The sequence below is a fragment of the Brachyhypopomus gauderio genome, unplaced genomic scaffold (genome assembly GCF_052324685.1).
Source record: "Brachyhypopomus gauderio isolate BG-103 unplaced genomic scaffold, BGAUD_0.2 sc110, whole genome shotgun sequence".
NCBI classification, from domain to species: domain Eukaryota; kingdom Metazoa; phylum Chordata; class Actinopteri; order Gymnotiformes; family Hypopomidae; genus Brachyhypopomus; species Brachyhypopomus gauderio.
Genome location: NW_027506931.1, coordinates 419663 through 439628, shown reverse-complemented (window position 1 = coordinate 439628; position 19966 = coordinate 419663). Strand labels below are relative to the sequence as shown.

At 40.7% G+C, this 19966-nt stretch overlaps 1 protein-coding gene across 1 annotated transcript in view; it reads right to left on the bottom strand.

Annotated features, from left to right (window-relative positions):
• Window positions 1-19966, bottom strand: part of LOC143497403 (GTPase IMAP family member 8-like) — a 31615-nt gene that overhangs the window by 3085 nt on the left and 8564 nt on the right. Inside the window, exons 2-5 of the mRNA XM_076993321.1 lie at window positions 18999-19703; window positions 9928-10632; window positions 6417-7076; window positions 5673-5891 (exon numbers count right to left, since the gene is read on the bottom strand). Coding sequence (XP_076849436.1) covers window positions 5673-5891; window positions 6417-7076; window positions 9928-10632; window positions 18999-19703 — 2289 coding nt within the window. The remainder of the gene's footprint in view (window positions 1-5672; window positions 5892-6416; window positions 7077-9927; window positions 10633-18998; window positions 19704-19966) is intronic.

Below are 19966 nucleotides of genomic sequence, written 5' to 3'. Positions count from 1 at the left end.
CACACACCTAAACACACACAGACACACACACACCTAAACACACACAGACACACACACACTCACTCACTCACACACACACACACCTACACACACAGACACACCTACACACACACCTACAGACAGAGACACACACACACGTTATGCCTATGTTTGCAAGGCACACTCTGATCTGAGTGTGACATGCCACTCATGTGCATGAATTCACATGCGCGCGTGCACACACACACAGACACACACACACACACACACACAGACACACACACACCTAAACACACACACAGACACGCACACACACACTCACTCACACACACACACACCAGTAAGAAACACCAGTATAGAGGCGGGCAACGTGTATGTATATTTTGGGCAGTCATGGCCTGGCGGTTAGGGAACTGGTCTTGTGACCGGAGGGTTGTGGGTTCGATTCCCAGACAGGCCATGACTGAGGTGCCCTTGAGCAAGGCACCTAACCCCAACTGCTCCCCGGGCGCCGGGCTAGGGCTGCCCACCGCTCTGGGCACGTGTGATCCACAGCCCCCTAGTAATCACTAGTGTGTGTGTGTGTTCTGACTGCACAGATGGGTTAAAAGCGGAGGACAAATTTCGATTGACAAAAATCACAATTGACAAAATATGGCACATTTCATTTCACATTTCACATTTCACATTTCATTTCATTTCATTTCATTTCACCTACACACACACACACACACACAGACACACCTACACACACACCTACAGACACACACACACGTTATGCCTATGTTTGCAAGGTGGTGAAAATTTTTTTTGTGTGTTAAAACAGACCGGTCTCTGAAGACCGGGAACACTAAAGTAAAAAACGTGAGGTCAACAAAACCGAAGGGTTAAATCTAAATGGTGAACAGAATGAGTAAAAAGTAAATTATTACATTTTGTTACTTTTACACCGTTTTATATTTACAGTGTCATTAAAAAATCCTCCTGATTGCACAGAGTAATTTCAGTACAGAATGGTAGAGCACCACCTACAGATGTCACTCAGTAAAGATCAAGAAGATCTGATGTGGCATTTCAAAGTAAAGATCCCTCAAATAACCAGATTTGATCAATTTTACTGTATGTTTACAGGGTCATAAAATAAAATTCTCCTGATTGCACTGAATAATTTCACTACAGAATGGTAGAACACCACCTACAGATGTCACTCAGTAAAGATCAAGAAGATCTGATGTGGCATTTCAAAGTAAAGGTCCCTCAAATTACCAGATTTGATCAACTTTATTCTATGTTTACAGGGTCATTAATAACAATCCTCCTGATTGCACTCAATAATTTCACTACAGAATGGTAGAACACCACCTACAGATGTCACTCAGTCAAGATCAAGAAGATATGATGTGGCATTTCAAAGTAAAGGTCCCTCAAATAACCAGATTTGATCAACTTTATTCTATGTTTACAGTGTCATTAAAAAAAATCCTCCTGATTGCACTCAATAATTTCACTACAGAATGGTAGAACACCACCTACAGATGTCACTCATGTAAGATCAATAGGATCTGATGTGGCATTTTAAAGTAAAGGTCCTTCAAATAACCAGATTTGATAAACTTTATTCTATGTTTACAGGGTCATTAATAAAAATTCTCCTGATTGCACTCAATAATTTCACTATAGAATGGTAGAACACCACCTACAGATGTCAATTATGTAAGATCAAAAAGATCTGATGTGGCATTTCAAAGTAAAGGTCCCTCAAATTACCAGATTTGATCATTTTTTCTATGTTTACAGGGTCATTGATAAAAATCCTCCTGATTGCTCTCAATAATTTCACTACAGAATGGTAGAACACCACCTACAGATGTCACTCATGTAAGATCAATAGGATTTGATGTGGCATTTCAAAGTAAAGGTCCCTCAAATAACCAGATTTGATCAACTTTATTCTATGTTTACAGGGTCATTAATAAAAATCCTCCTGATTGCACTCAATAATTTCACTACACAATGGTAGAACACCACCTACAGATGTCACTCAGTAAAGATCAAGAAGGTCTGATGTGGCATTTCAAAGTAAAGGTCCCTCAAATTACCAGATTTAATCATTGTTTTTCTGTTTACAGGGTCATTAAAAAATCCTGATTGCACTGAATAATTTAACTACAGAATGGTAGAACACCACCTAAAGGTGTCACTCAGCTAAGATCAAGAAGATCTGATGTGGCATTTCAAAGTAAAGGTCCCTCAAATAACCAGATTTGATCAATTTATTTCTATGTTTACAGGGGCATTAAAAAGAATCCTCCTGATTGCACAGAATATTTTCACTACAGAATAGTAGGACACCACCTACAGATGTCACTCAGTCAAGATCAAGAAGATCTGATGTGTCATTTCAAAATAAAGGCACTCCACATTATCAGATTTGATACATCTTACTCTATGTTTACATTGTTATTAAAAGGAATCCTCCTGATTGCACAGAATAATTTCACTACAGAATGGTAGAATACCACCTAAATGTGTCTCTCAGTCAAGATCAAAAAGATCTGATGCATCATTTCAAAATAAAGGTCCATCAAATGACCAGATTGACAGATGTAGCATTGAATCTACATTCCTTTACTATAACCCCCAGCGCAGAGGTAAATAACTTAGGTGTTACAATATACCCAGATCTCTCGTTCGATTCGCACATTAATAATATAACTAGGGTAGCATTCTTTCACTTACGCAACATTACTAAAATTAGAAATATATTAAATACTAGTGATGCAGAAAAACTAATCCATGCATTCATATCCTCTCGCCTAGATTATTGCAATAGTCTTCTAGCTGGATGTTCTGGTAAATCGATAAACAAACTCCAGCTGGTTCAGAACGCAGCAGCCCGAGTTTTAACGAAAACTAAAAAATTTGATCACATTAGTCCTGTACTATCGTCATTACATTGGCTGTCAGTTAGATTCCGTATTGTTATTAAAAGGAATCCTCCTGATTGCACAGAATAATTTCACTACAGAATGGTAGAATACCACCTAAATGTGTCTCTCAGTCAAGATCAAAAAGATCTGATGCATCATTTCAAAATAAAGGTCCATCAAATGACCAGATTGACAGATGTAGCATTGAATCTACATTCCTTTACTATAACCCCCAGCGCAGAGGTAAATAACTTAGGTGTTACAATATACCCAGATCTCTCGTTCGATTCGCACATTAATAATATAACTAGGGTAGCGTTCTTTCACTTACGCAACATTGCTAAAATTAGAAATATATTAAATACTAGTGATGCAGAAAAACTAATCCATGCATTCATATCCTCTCGCCTAGATTATTGCAATAGTCTTCTAGCTGGATGTTCTGGTAAATCGATAAACAAACTCCAGCTGGTTCAGAACGCAGCAGACCGAGTTTTAACGAAAACTAAAAAATTTGATCACATTAGTCCTGTACTATCGTCATTACATTGGCTGCCAGTTAGATTCCGTATTGACTATAAAATACTTTTATTAACATATAAAACACTGCATGGCTTAGCTCCAGAGTATCTTAGTGAACGTATTGATCATTACAACCCAGCACATTCACTTCGTTCACAGGACGCAGGCTTATTAACTGTTCCTAGGATCAAAAAGATCACAGCAGGTGGAAGAGCCTTTTCTTTTAAAGCTCCCAACTGTGGAATAATCTTCCTGCCTTTATTCGGGATTCAGACACAGTCTCAATGTTTAAAACTCAACTAAAGACTTATCTGTTTAGTTTGGCCTTTGAATAATCTGTTACATATTTACCACATCACATATCTTTCTTCTCCGAGGTTCACCTGGGGAGTAACACTGCAGTTGGAGCCTACAATACCAGTATCATCGCTCCGACACGGAATGAAAACCTGGCGTTCATCATAAGACATTTACATTGACAATATCAACACCCAGAACTTTTATTCTAGTTACCTTATACTTAGCCTGATTGTGTGATTTGTTTGTAACTTGTGTATTCGTCTGTATAATTTGTTTTTGTGTAATTTTTGTGTTAACGGGCCGCCCAATGGAGGATGTGTTCCCTTTTGAGTCTTGGTCCTCCCAAGGTTTCTTCCTATTCCCCACCATCTAGGGAGTTTTTCCTCACCACTGTCACCTTTGGCTTGCTCATTAGGGATTTGGACCCATAGTATTGTTAACCTTGTATATCCTGTAAAGCACTTTGTGACAACATATGTTGTGAAAAGCGCTATACAAATATATTTGATTTGATTTTATCTTTCTTTAATTATTTATATCATGTCGTTGGCCCCTATAATGTCCCCCTTTGCATTTTGTTTCAGATTTCAGAAAGAAAATGGTGGATGATGCCCTAGTTAATATGTTCATCAAAGACTCCCAGCCCTTTTCCATTGTGGAAGATGTGGGTTTTAAGGAGCTCATACATGTACAATTTCCTCATTTACATCAGCTAGCACTGACATTTTTATGCACTCCAGCTTCCTCTGTGCCATGTGAAAGGGTGTTTTCTAAGGCTGGGGAGATTGTGTCTAAGAAAAGGAATCGACTCAACCCCAACACTGTTAAAAAGCTTCTTTTTTGGAATAAAAATCAATAATTTATATTTGTTCCATCTGTTGCAGTTTCCTGTCTTTCAGTTCCATAAGCACTCTTGTACTCCCAGTTCCACAAGCATTTATTTTAAGTATTTAGTTTACATGTTCAACATTTATAAACACACTTTTATATTCATTGAGACGTGGCAAAAATATTTTATTTTATACACAGACATTCCAGGATTCTCTGACTCGGGATTAATTGAGTCTGTCATATATCCTTTTGCACAGCAGGTGTCACTAGTGAGAAGGAGTCAACGAGGATTCGGGTAATGAACCTTTTGGTGAACCTTTCAGCTGGAAAGCCCCATTGGTTCATGAAGCCTCGTTTTGCCATCACTACACAAAAGCGCAGCCACAAAAGCAAAATGAACAAAGACCTCCTCCAAAAGGAATGCGGGAAAAGCACACAACAAAAACGGAGCACGGGGAATAAACGGGGAGAAAATAAATATCGCCGAACACTACCACACCAAACCAAGGTTTCCAAATCGCAAAGAGGCTGGCCGCATGTGCAGGAGAAGCGCAACAAACAACTCAGCAGTGAGGAACCATGGCGAGAGCCGGGCCGCAAACTCCCTCCTGTGGCGGCAGGCATGGCGACTCTGGAGCCAGCCCTTACTGTGACGGGCAGGGTGAGCAACTTAAAAAGGAAGCAATCACGCCAAGTCTCAGGGAAATAGGATGGTTTAATAGAAAGTGTGCAAACCAAAAACCCGTGCATTGTTTCAAATGAAGGAAATAATAACCAGCAGTCAACTGGTACAAAGACAAGACATATATAGACGAACAAACGACCCTCAGGTGAGACGGATCACGGGTCCCGCCCACCTGAGGGACGAACATCACGTGACCAAAAACAGGACCGCTGCCGCTGTAAACGGGGGCGACCGGCAGGGGGCCCCCCCACAACGTGACACTTACACTAATGCTTGAGAGTGAAAATAATGTCTATTTCTTTAGTGCTTGGTGAATATGGGTTGAATATGCTATGTAGACCACTTGAAAATGAAGATAAAACACCAATAGAAAACTACCTAAAGATGTAAAAACATCAGGTAAAAATGTAACATTTAATACTCACTTATTGGTGGTACTCTTATGCTACCAGATGGTGACACTGAGGAGGCGAATTCTGGTGGTTCTGTTATGCTACCAGACGCAGACACTAAGGAGCCGTATCCAGAGCTGATAGACGAGACTGTGGAACGCATTGATGAATATGCAGATCCTAGTCGTGAGTCTAATGAAGTAGAAGAAAAACTTCCCAGAGACCATGTGTCTGACCTCTCATCTCCACTCACTGGGAATGATGGGAAAATGAAATCATCATTGTTTGTTTTTCCACATACTCGTCATTTATTACAGGGTATATTTAACAATTAACATTTCATATTCCACTTACAAACTGAACAGCAAAATAGTTGGCTGCACTGAAATTATTACGCATGGTTACAGAAGTGTAAAATGTGTTTTTTATAGGAGGCTAAAATATGTATTAACCATCACCACAATTATTAGGTGTGGTTATAGAAAGTCAAAATATGTTCAGTTGGAGTGAATAGAAATGCTTTCTGGCTGCATAACTCAGATACAGGAGAGTGAAGATGAATTATTTTATCAACAAATTTGCCCACAAATGCCCCAACTGCTACTTTAAAGACTTTTAATTATAACATTTGCTTATACAGTACATTTTAGGTTTCACGCCTTTTCTTAATCAAAGTTCCCTTACAAAGTTAGGAATTTCAACAGGCTTCTATTATAATTTACAAACGACAAAATTTATAGAAAAGGTTGTTTTTTTTTTTACAAATGTAGAACTTACTAGATGGAGGTGCTCTGAGATGATCAGATCCCTTCCGTAACTTCATCTCACTAGTTTCCAGGCTGTTAAACTGAAACCACGCTCTACTGTTTGCTGCCACCATCTCCTCTATCTTCTCCAGCAGCTCTGTGACCTGGGTGTCATCACCCCTGTTCTCATTGTTGAGAACATGATACCTGTTCCCACATTTCTCAACCAGCCACTGGAGGGCGCTGTCTTCACTCTCAATGTGCTGCTCTATGGGTGTGTCTATCAGATAGTCCCCATATGTGAACAGAACTATAGTGTGACTCCAGACTCTCTCAGTGAGAAGTTTCATGTGTCCCTCTAGAATTCTTCTCTCGTGATCTTTAAAAGTTGTGTCCACACGTAACACCAGCAGTAGAACATGGGGTCCTGGAGCACACAGAGACACACTGAGCACAATCTCCTGTTTCAGTATCTCACTGCTCTCCTCTACAGGTTCCTTCCTCCACCATCCTGGAGCTTCAACTACAGTGATGTTCCTCCCTGCTACTTCTCCCTGTCTCTTCACACACTGAGCAGTTGTCTTTAACTCAAACTCCTCTCTGCCCAGGATGGTGTTTCTTGCTGAACTCTTCCCAGCATCTCTGTACCCCAGCAGAACAATCCTCAGATCTGAGAGATGGTGTGAATTACCTGCAATATAATTGATTCAAATCAAAATATTTCAGGTTTACTATGATCATTAAAACAAGCTAAATTAGGCATGTACAGTAATGTTAGGTGTAATAAATAAATTTCCCCAAACAACAGGTATAGAACCGATTGTATTTCTTATTGTATTGTTATGTCCAGCTCTGCCCTCCTCCCGAGTCCCGTGTCGTCTGCCCTAGCCCCGCCTTGTTTTCTCGTTTCCTTGGTTTCCCTTCTGTCTGTCACGCCCCTGACCCCCAAGTGTTTCCACCTGCATCTCGTTTCTCTCCTCTGTTTCAGTGTATTTTATCCTTCATTGCTGGTCATTGTGTCCTATAAGTCTTTTGAATGCTTCCGTGCTCCGGTTCCTCCGTGTTCACTATCTTGTTCTTCCTCCCAATTCCTTGTGTGCCGGTCTGGTTAGTTCTGTTTTGTCTCTCTCAGGTTCTACTCCTTGTAGCTGCTCGCCAGTGCTTCTTCCACTTACCTTAAATGCTTTTCGTTGGTTGTCTTAGTTTATTTAGTTGTTTCCATCGTGTGTAGACCTTCCTGTATTCCTCCTTGCCCCTGGTTTATGTTGTTCAGTTTTCACTTTCAGCGTGTGTTGTCCCCGTTAATCTTATTCCCCGATAGTATGTTCATGTTTAGTTTTGGCATTAGTTTTTTTCTAGATTCATGTGCTTAATGCCTGTGTGTATTAGTCTTTATGTTCGTTAAGTGTTTCGGTCCTGTTTAGACTGTGTTCGTGCTTAGTGGTTCGGTTTTTTGTGTGTGTTCGTCATATTAAGTTTAAGGTCTGTTTCTGTTTGTTTATTGTCTGTTCTCTGCGTTGTTATTTGCACGTTTGCTTTAGTTTGCATACACCTTTACCTATTTACTTCCCTTACTTCCATTATCATCTTTATTTAATAAATTATTCAAAACCCTGCATTTGCATCACGCCCCTTGAATCGTTACACGCATTATGTTTTGTAAATTGTGTTCATTACAAAAGAAAACTGCTCACAAAGAGGTTGCAGCACACTCCACATCAGGGCTGGAGTGGGTCACTTTTTCAGCCCGGGAGATTCATGTCCAAATCCGGCCCAAAATTATTTTTCCCTCCCAATCGGCCCAAACTACAGATTGGCATGAGCCGGCCCATCGGGAATCCTCCCAAATCTCCCTATTAGCCACTCCGGCTCTGCTTCACATGCATCCTGGGTATAAATGCAACATTTTCTAATAAATGTAAAAAATAATAAAAACAGTAAAACTACACTAAAACCCTTTTGCTACTGTAACTAACCAGGGCCTTTCCTGTAGTGGTCTACAGTTAGAGATCTGCTGTCAGGCACAATGTGTGTTTGCCTCTGTACAACTCTACCATCATCAATGAGTGTTACTGTTTGACTGGGACCCCTGTTAGCTGCAAATTGTTAGATGGGGGCTTATACTTTAATTACAGCAGTCATTTCAATAAGCTTATCATAGTTATGATATAATGCATGTGACTGAAGTTGTGTATGTACAATTGTACATTAGTTTGATATGACAGCATAATGGAAAACAGCAAAGAAAACGTGAGTGAAACAAGTTACTGTTTGAGTCCTGATTGTCCAGTCTGTAATGTGAAATGGCAATTAGGACTGAAATAATAAGGAACATCAAACAATTATTCTAAAAAATGTACAAAATGAGTGTCTATTTTTGCCTAAAATCACTACAAAAAGTGTAGTGAAACAAGTTTTGATATTCTCACACCATAACATGCAAGAATTCAAATGTGCAAAAAAATCACTGGCCATTCGAAGTCTGTAAAATCCTATTCAGGAAGTCCATATTCATCTGTTACTCCTATATACTCTAAATCTTGTTACGTTTTTGTGGTTTGTGTGGAGTGTCTAAACATCTCTTTCAGCACCTGTTCAAGTAATTGCAGTGTGTCATGATCTCGGGAGGCATCGCAACGGTATTGCAATGCAGTTAACATCTATAAAAGGATCCTGGGATATGGTAAACAGGAGAGAGTGGCAGGCTCTCCTCGTTTGGTCTCCAGTTTGGAGAAACTGATTGTCTAGGGTGGGACTCTGATAGACGGCAGTGTGTTAAATCGCCCTTGCTCCCGGATGTGATTTGATTGTTTCTGGTGTATGTTGGTTTGTTCCATGGAATTGTTGTTGATTTATAGTTTTGTTTGTCTGGTTACCACTAGCACCTTGTACGGTAGGCTGCTGTTTAATTTGTGTTTTTGGGGGTAGTTTGTTTTCTTTTTTTTCAGTGTGGGCCTACCCGAATACAGTTTGGTGCAATGTGTTGTATGTAACAATCTCTAAATTCTTCTATTTTATTATTTTTATTCTTCTTCAAGACTCCCTGAGTTAATTTTGCATCGATTCATGTCTGAGGAAATTAAGATTATATGAGTAAGAACATGCAACAGATAGAAACTCTATTATGTATTTGTATGAAAATATATTTCAATATTGTTTGGAAGTAAAAAAATAAATCTCTGCTGGTAGTGGTGTTCTAACCTAAAACTCTGAATAAATCCAGTGTGGCATGACTGGACATTTTTAGAAGTTACAATAGGAGTGACATTCATGTTGGAATTTATACATTTGGTTATTTCCAACATACAGTCTGTCTAGGTCAGGTCCTCCTTGAAAAAAAAGATTTTGATCTCAAGGGACTTCCTGGTTAAATAAATAAATAAATTCAGCACTTTGTTATAAGAACATTTCAAGCTCTCAGTGAAGTTCTGGTTAGGAGGATGAAAAAAGCTTCATAAGATAAAGTAGATTAATTTCATCACTAGGCATTCAGGATTCAGAAATAATTTAACTGGAGTTAGAACAATTCCCCAGAAACTTACCCATCACTGCTATGATGTCCTCTCTCCGTTTCTGTACCTTCATCATCCTCTCTCTTCCTCTCTCTTCTAATACTCTCTTCTTCTCTTCCACCTTCTCTAGAATCTTTATGTCCATTTCAAAATGGCAGCCACTGTTTGCTGCCACCATCTCCTCTATCTTCTCCAGCAGCTCTGTGACCTGAGTGTCATTGCCCCTGTTCTCATTGTTGAGAACATGATACCTGTTCCCACATTTCTCAACCATCCACTGGAGGGCGCTGCCTTCACTCTCAATGTGCTGCTCTATGGGTGTGTCTCCCAGACAGTCCCCAAATGTGAACAGAACTATAGTGTGACTCCAGACTCTCTCAGTGAGAAGTTTCATGTGTCCCTCTAGAACTCTTTTCTCATAATCTTTAAAAGTTGTGCCCACTCGTAACACCAGCAGTAGAACATGGGGTCCTGGAGCACACAGAGACACACTGAGCACAATCTCCTGTTTCAGTATCTCACTGCTCTCCTCTACAGGTTCATCACACCACCATCCTGGAGCTTCAACAACAGTGATCTTCCTCCCTGCTACTTCTCCCTGTCTCTTCACACACTGAGCAGTTCTCTTTAACTCAAACTCCTCTCTGCCCAGGATGGTGTTTCCTGCTGAACTCTTCCCGGCATCTCTGTACCCCAGCAGAACAATCCTCAGATCTGAAAGATGGTGTGAGTTACCTGCAAAATAAATAAAAGTAAAACAAAATATTTGAAAATGTTTAAATTGCATTGTAACAAGTAAAAATTAAGAGTGTAACGTTAGGTTGGGTAAACAAAAATTTTCCACAAAAGAATTATAGAATAGATTGTATGGTCAACTCTATATATTTTGAAAACTTAACTAAAATAACTAGTGCCCCCAGATCTTCACCCCTCCTCTCACCCCGCCCCTTACCCCGCCCCCACTACTAGCCCTTCCCATGTTGATGGTGTAGCACTTGGTGTTTGGTTTCATTAGACTCTTTGGAGACTCAGTGAGCCCAATTAGGTGGGATTAGATCCACTAGGCCTAAGGCAGAAGCGTGCTGGTTTGCCGTGGCATCATCGCCGTGGAAACAGTTTGGTTCGTGCTGGTTCGCCGTGGCATCATCGCCGTGGAAAGAGTTTGGTTCGTGCTGGTTCACCGTGGCATCATCGCCGTGGAAAGAGTTTGGTTCGTGCTGGTTTGCTGGCTGGATCGGCTACCGAAGGGCGACGGAAGAATACGTGTAACTGGATCAACTGCGGGAGCATTTCGCTTGCTGTGTTGGCGTCGGCAGCCGCGTGCTCTCTGGGGCGGGATCGTGTTGCTTGGTGCTTGCGGGCCACTGTTTTCTCCCTTTTAAATTAATACTATTTTATTTGTTTTATAAGTGAGAAGATATACAGTTAGTGTAGTGCTGGGCCACCGATTGTTTGTTTAATTGTTCTCTGTGTTGTGATCTAGATGCTTGAATGACCAATTAACATTGTAATAATATACTATTACAATGCTGACTACGAGGTTGTTTATTTGTGTTTTTGCTATTTTAGTTGTTTTGTGGCCAAGGAGTGGACCACCCGGGTGTTCTAGCTTGTCTTTCTTTTCTCTTTTTGGAGTGTCATCTTGTGTGGCGTGTCACGTCCAGCCCCTCCCTCCTCCTTGGTCCCGCCTAGCTCCCCGCTCCCATTCGTTCCTCCCTCTGTCTGTCACGCCCCCGTCGTCAGTCTCGTACACCTGAGTCTTGTTCCACCGTCGTGTTTCCGTGTATATAAACCCCCTCGTGTTTTACCCCGGTGTCGGTCATTCCCTGCACGGTAATCCCTCGCTTCTCTCCTGTCTCGTCTCTCCTTAAAAGACCTGTTCCTCCCGCTTCTCTTGTTCTGTGTATATGTTCTCCATCGTTAGTGTTTCATTTATGGTTCTATCTCACTGTCTGTTTGATTAGTTATACTGTTGTGCTTTAGGTTTTCTTGTGTCTCGTTGCCCCAATACTCTTTACTGCTTGTGTGTTTCTGGTTTGTTAGTTGTGTGTTCTCATGTATGCATGTTCCTAGTTGTGTAGCATACCCATTTAGTTAATGTCCTCTCCCCTTCGTCTAGCCTAGCTCCTTCTGCCTTGATTGCGTGTAGTGTTTGTTACTTTGTTCATTAAAACCCCTGATATATCTGCAATTGCGTCATGCCTGCCCGTCTGAAACGTAACAGTGGGGTTGCTGTGGGCAATATTTGGTTGATTTGCGGTTGGTTGAATGGTGTGCAGTGTTTGTTTAATTTGGTATGGTGTGAGGACTCCGTGGGTTGAGACATTTCCTTGGACACGCTGTGTTTTGTACCTGTAGTCTGCACTGATGGTAAATACCTACATATGTTATCAGCTGAATTCCACACAGAGTAAAATTATTACTGAGTGTTTTTTAGATATCTTGGCTGTGGTAATTTATTAAAATAAAATGTATGTTGTGATTTAAACATCTCCCTTGGTTTATGTGTGTTATTGGTTGGCTTATACACTCATTTAGTTGAGTAGCCTAGAGGGGAGGCCAGGGCATTTCCTGTAGTGGTGTACAGTTAGAGATCTGCTGTCAGGCACAATGTGTGTTGGCCATTGTACAACTCTACCATCATCAGTGACTGTTACTGTTTGACTGTGTTGTGTATGTACAATTCTACATACTAGTTTGGTATGACACTATAATGAAAAACAGCAAAGAAAAAATTTATTAATGTTCAAATTTTAAATGTCCAGTTTGTAAAACAGTAACTATGAGGATGGAAGGAATGATGAACATCAAAATGAGGTTGTACAGTATAAATATTTACATGTAAAATCACTGGAAAATCTGTAGTGAAAACAGGTTTTGAAATTTTCTCACAAAAAAATGTATTCATTGAAGTCTACACTGCCTTTCTAATGTACAAGAAATTAACTATTCCCAAAGCCAAACCTACAGGACTAGACCATTTCACAACGGTGTCGTGACTGGTGATTGACAGCTTGGAGGTGTGTGATTGGCTGGAGGAGTGAATATGGTTGTGTGAGTTTGTCACAATCAGGTTTATTTTGCCAGGTGTGTTTGCACACACAAGGAAATTGGTAGTTGATTCTCTAGGTACAGTAATTACGAAAGTTGCGAGCATATAATTTAGGGCTATCTACAGTTTACAGACAATATACAACAATCAACAATTTACAGACAACATACATAAAGTGCAGAAATGTAATGTTATATTGCAAAACAGTGATGCAACAGAGATATGTGCAATGGTGTAACAGTAATGGCCAGCGTGTTGGTAATGGATTTAAGGAATTTGTCAATTATTTATGAGGGTGATGGTACTGGGGAAGAAGCCATTGGAGTGTCTGTTGGTTTTGTGTGTTTGGATCCGTAGCACCTGCAGGAGGGGAGAGACTGGACCAAGAAGTGTGAAGGCTGAGAGGAATCTGATGATTTTCTCTGCCCATTTCCTGCTCCTTGAGGTGCACAAGTTCTGCAGGCTAAGAAGGACACCAGTGATCTGTGCAGCTGACTGTACTGTTCTCTGCAATCTGTCCCCGTCTTGTTTTCTGGAGGTTCTGAACCAGACTGTGATGGAAGAGCACAGGACAGGTTCAATGACTGTGGTATAGAACAAAATCACGATTCCTCAGTTGCTGCAGAAAATATATCCTGTGCTGGGCCTTCTTATGGATTGAGTTGAATTGTTCTTGAAAGAAGGACTTGAATTTGAACTTGAAGGACTCCACAGTTGGCACTGGGTTATTGTATACATGTACTGTAAAGGGGAGCAGTGGAGAGGGGTGTTTTCTAAAGTCCACCGCCATCTCCATAGTTTTGAGCATGTTCAGCTCCAGATAGTTATGGCTGCGCCAAAGCACCAGCTGCTCAACCTCCCGTCTGTACGCAGACTTGTCACCATCTTGAATGAGACCGATGACCGTTGTCGTCTGCTAACTTCAGGAGTTTGTGAAGATGGAGAAGAGCAGCGGGGAGAGGACATATCCTTGGGAGCACCAGTGCTGATTATCTGAGTATTGTGGGACAGAGCAGAACAGGCTCATACCTGAGGAAAGTATTACTCATATGAGTAAGGAACATGGTGGCCTTATAGCTTTGCATGGAAATATTGAAATACTCTTTAAAACTAAAGCTTTATAAAAATATTTTTTTCACAGAACAACCATTTGCAGTCAGTATTTCTTTCATAATAAAGTGGTCACGTATAGATGACAGCTGGTCGTGGTTTAATTTTCTGATTTGCTATTTCTCTTTTCCACAGATTTTGACCATTTTATAATTGCTGCAGATTTAAAATATTCACATCGTCAATTTGAAGAACAGTTACACCAAAGATTTGTATTTAGGTCCTTGTTTTCCAGTATACATTGGTGGGTCAATGTTTCATAGTGATTTATGTTCAAAGTGTTCTCTGGTGTGATTCTGGTTTTTTTTCCCTTTCACATTTCCCATTGTCTTCTCTTACCTGGTTTATTTTCTGAGTGTTAGTATGTAGTTATGTTTTCAGTGTGTGTTTTGTAGTCTTGGTTTGTCTGTAGTATTTTTGTAATTGTCTTAGTTGTGTACATTATCTGGTTAACTTCCTCAATTTGTACATTATCTGGTTGTCATCCTCAATTTGTACAGTTTGTGGTTTACTTGAGTTGACCGTTCGTTATAATATAATCTCTTTAAGTTTACTCTGTTTTATCCCGTGTTCTCTTTATATGGTTTTAGTTCTTCATTCGTAGTAGTGTCTAAGTATTTAAACACCAGCATGCCCCGGAAAACTCATGTTAGCACAGGAAGGCTTGTGACAGAAATGATTCTTGATTAGGTCAAAGGGTAAGAGCACTTTGTTTACTGGTTGTCACTAGTCTATGATACTTGGGTCCTTTAGCTTTCTCTGCATTCAACTGATACATCAGTTGCTTCCGCTAACTCTAGGGAAGTCCATATTAGGAGATGCACATATGTGAGACAAAGTAGCCTGCTGGGCACCTATGTTTTGGAACATGCTGTGCTTAAGATAACCTAGAACTGCTGAATTGTGTTTAGGATTGTATATAAGCAGGGGGACTGCCCCCTTACTTTCAGAGTTCTTGCTCTAGACGAGACTCTCATGTTTGTGTCTGTCTTTTGTCCTTGTTAATGTTTTTATTAGGGGTGGGACGCGATAAAAAAAAAATTAATTGAATTAATTAGAAGCTTTGTAATTAATTAATCGGAATTAATCGTATTTCAGTATTTAACATGAGAAATATTAATTTAAGTTTGAATGATGAATGAATCAATGAACATAATCATAAACTTCAACATCTTGTTTATTTGTCCTCCAGTCTACTACACAGACCAATAGATGATTGCAGAAAACAGAGCAAACAATTTTCAGAACACTGGAACTTCTGACCAAAATGTTGTTTAATTTTGGGAGTTTTGCTCAGGATATTGGAAGAATAAGAAGAACTGAAGTAAATCAGAAGATGTTTTTAATACCATTTTAGATGGTAGACTTTTTCTTTAATTTCCCAGGCCTCTGCCACAGCCATAAAGTCCTCTGCACAGGCATCTCCATCTCCATAGTGCCTAGAAGTGGTCTTCTGCATGCTCAAAGCAAATGACTGGATCTTCCATTCATCATCTATAATATGAGCACACCAAGATAATTCTTGTTGCTAACAAAGGTCCAGTGATCCCCAGTCAGAGCCACATTTGTGGCACTCTTCACAATAACCTGTTTTACTTCCCTTTCCTCATCTTACAGCTGCTGGATTTTCTTCAACATTGTCTTTCTGGACGGCAGTTTGTAACGTGCATAAGCTGACGCAATTTGCAGCACTTCTTGTAAGCCTTTATATTTGACCACAGAGAGCGGTCTACAGTCCACAGCAATCTATCTCGCCAGTGAATTAGTAAATTTGTCTGACGTGGACTTTGACATTTTGTTTCTTAATTTGAACCCCGACATGTGGTCGAGTGTTGACTGGCGACACTGTTTGCTCGTACTAGGAATACATTTAGCAGCTAAGTTATCATTACTGACCTGCTCGTTAGCACCAACATGTTTTGCGTTGAGGTGGTAACGAAGGGTGGAAGTGCTCCTGTGATAAGCGAACTCCTTCCTGCATAAAGTGCAAATAACACTATTTTTGTTTTTTGGAGTCCTCATCCATTTTCAGAAAATTTCCATGACAAGCTTACCAAAGCTTTCTAGCGCAACTGCGTCTGCCCCGTGATTATACAATGCCTGCACCGTCACAAAGGAGCTCTGTGCCATACTAGACTCTTTAGGACTCTCAGCATGTGGCTGGGACACACTGTAAAGGCAGGGCTCTCAAGTTTAGAACTCATTTCAGAGTGTGAGAGTCGGTGGCGAACGTAAGTTGTTGAGTTGGGGGGGTGGGGGGGGTGGGGGTTGTTGAACGTTGTATATCGCAATCGATCGCCAGTGGAGGGCGACATAGATATGGATCAGAGGTAAATAAACTAGATTTTTTTTTTTTCGCCGTGTGTGTGGCCTGTGAAGACGGTCAAATGCGTGTGTCACACGCTCAATGCGTGAGACTTGAGGAGAACACTGGTAAAGGTCACAAACTGGGTTTGGTTAATTCAAAAGATCTCAACATATCAGTCTCTCTCAACATATCAGCTACAGTTTTCGCAAGCAAAATGAGCACGGCATCGTACAAATCATCTGGGTCTGTTGATGACTTGCTGAACAATTTCAACTCAAGAATTGTGTGTTATGGATACAATTGCTCCAGTTAAATCTAAAACTAGTTCAGATAAACCACGGACGTAATTTGGGGGGGGGGACGGGGGGGACATGTCCCCCCCACTTTTTCAAAAGCCGGCTTTGGTCCCCCCCAGTTTTTACGGTTAAAACCAAATATTTAAATAGCGACGAATCCATGTCCCCCCCACTTTTGAAATCAAAATTACGTCCATGAGATAAACAGAGTATCATGGAGCAATGCTACTACTGTTCAAAGTCCAAAGAGAGAATGCAGTAAGGATGAACACTGATGGCATAAAACAAAACTTCAGATTCTCAAAACAATGTACAGATATGCTGCATGTTTACAATATAATCATATGTAAAGCAAGACAAATCTTTTCTCCAACATTATCAACATTATCAATAGCAAATTACTATTCACCAGTAGCGAACCGTGACCATTAAACCTGGGCCCGCTCCCACCCCCCCTAAAAAAATGGTTTCCTCTCCTAATTAATTGCAATAAAGAAAAAAAAACAGACGACAGTACAGCTTTAGAAACGCAATAAACAGTAACATCTGTACTAGATAACTTCTTAAGCAAAATAAGGTTCCACAGCTCCGTGTTCCTCGGGAGCGGAATATGTAAACGACGCACACCGAGGACATCAAAGGAATCGAGACCTCAAACCAAACAACAAACAAACTAGCTAGGGGTGGTATGCTAACGCCAGCTAGCGTCGCCACAGCGGGCGGAAATTATCATACAGTTAAGCCCGCCCACTAAGAGGGAAGATATGATTGGTCAATTTTACTGTCATTTGAAACTGGTATTGCGCTGAATTATAAGTGCCAGGCCCTCTGTAAACGAACAGCGGGCATCACAGTCCTCATATGGGGAGACACAGGCTCACAGGCTTCCACTTAACCCCTCACCTTCCAACACAGATTGAATAGTTCAGTTATTTATTTGCTTATATTTTTGCAGGGTTGCCAACTTTTGACGTTCACTTGGAGTGAGATTTTAACCTGGAGAAGGTGGCGAGTGTAAATTGTTGAGGGGGGGGGGGGTGGCGAACGTAAGTTGTTGAGGGGGGGGGGGGTGTCAAACGTCGCGATCTGTCGATAGCCGGTGGTTGGCGCCAGAGCGAACTAGTAACGTATTGAATCATAGATGTGGATCAGAGGTAAATAGACTGGATTTTTTTTTTCGGCGTGAGATATCGGATGTGTGGCGTGAGAGCGTGTGAAAACGGTCAAATGCGTGTGTCTCACGCTCAATGCGTGAGAGTTGGCAACCCTGATTTTTGTAATTGTTTAGATGTTGATTGTCAAACTGTAAGTAGATAAAATAAAATTGGATAATTATATCTGTATATATATTTTATGTTTTAAGAATATTTGAGGCCCTCAGAGAGGGCGTAGAGGGCCCTGACGGTTCCCCACTGCTATTCACAATGGTTGACAAATGAAGACATTTGCAAACACAAGTGGCTCTTAAATATATATCAACTGAACAATGTAATGAGATTCTCATTTTTTTTTATTATTTAATATTAGCCAAGCTATTAGTCTGTCTATACCCACAAATCAGCCTTTGACATGTCCATCAACACATAAAACTATCATGTAATGCCCCAAATAAGTGCCATTCACAATAAATTTTTACTTGAGACAATGAGGCACCATAAATCATCAACATGCAGCCTTAACTACCTACCTACAGCCTTCTTACATAATGTGTTTCACTAAATAGCAGATGACATACTTCAGATAATAAGCACTTCATTCTTATTGGGTCTTTTCTTAATGCACTAAAAACTGCAGTGGTGAAGCCTCTGTTAAAAAAAACTTGGAAGCAGCTGTGCTACGTAATTACAGTTCTCAAATCTACTGGGAAAATAATTGGGAAAATCATCTTCAAGCAGCTTTGTGATTTCCAATCCCCAAGTGGCTGTCAGTCAGGATTTCAAGAATCTTACAGTATACTGAGCCTGCTCTAATTAAGGTAATTAACAACATTCGTTTGAACACAGATTCAGAGACGCTGTCTGTTCTACTGTCTGTATTACTTGGACCAGTTTGTCTTGGGAGACCCTACAGGAGCATTGCCCCAACAACCTAGATCCTAGGATCACGTAGGCAAGCAAAACCCTCCACCATGATAAGGTGGTGATCCATTTTCAGTGAAGTGTTGGTTAGGTGGAAGATAAGCTTCATAAGATGAAGTAGGTCAATTCTCTCCCTGAGTTTAGGATTCAGGAGTCAAACTGAGGGGCAAAGGGATATGTCCAAGCCCAAAACTACAGGACTAAACAATTTCACTAAGAACACAAAGGCCTATATCACAATAATATAACAAACTTACCAATAACACCTCTGAAGTCCTCTCTCCATCTCTGTACCTTCATCATCCTCTCTCTTCCTCTTGCTTTCTCTGCTCTTCTCTTCTCTTCCACCTCCTGTAGAATGTTTGTGTCCATTTCAAAATGGCAGCCACTGTTTGCTGCCACCATCTCCTCTATCTTCTCCAGCAGCTCTGTGACCTGAGTGACAACACCCCTGTTCATATTGTTGAGAACATGATACCTGTTCCCACATTTCTCAACCAGCCACTGGAGGGCGCTGTCTTTACTCTCAATGTGCTGCTCTATGGGAGTATGTCCCAGATAGTCCCCACATGTGAACAGAACTATAGTGTGACTCCAGACTCTCTCAGTGAGAAGTTTCATGTGTCCCTCTAGAACTCTTCTCTTATACTCTTCATAAGTTGTGTCCACAAGTAACACCAGTAGTAGAACATGGGGTCCCGGAGGACACAGAGACACACTGAGCACAATCTCCTGTTTCAGTATCTCACTGCTCTCCTCTACAGGTGTATTTATCCACCATCCTGGAGCTTCAACCACAGTGATCTTCCTGCCTGCTACTTCTCTCTGTCTCTTCACACACTGAGCAGTTGTCTTTAACTCAAACTCCTCTCTGCCCAGGATGGTGTTTCCTACTGAACTCTTCCCAGCACCTCTGTACCCCAGCAGAACAATCCTCAGATCTGAGAGACGGTGTGTGTCACCTGTAAAATAGGCAATAACAAAGCAAGCTATTGTAGGTACCATGCTGAACCAGCAGGTGGCAGTACCACTGGCAACACATTGAACAAGCTTGCTTTGACGGAAGTAAGGGTGTGTCTACAGTTCAGGTGTTTAAATACCCTGATCAGCCATTTCTCTCTCTCAATTCAATTCAATTCAATATAGCTTTATTAGCATGACTGTATAAGGTACAGTGTTGCCAAAGCATTAAAAACAACGATAACAATGATAATAATATTGACAA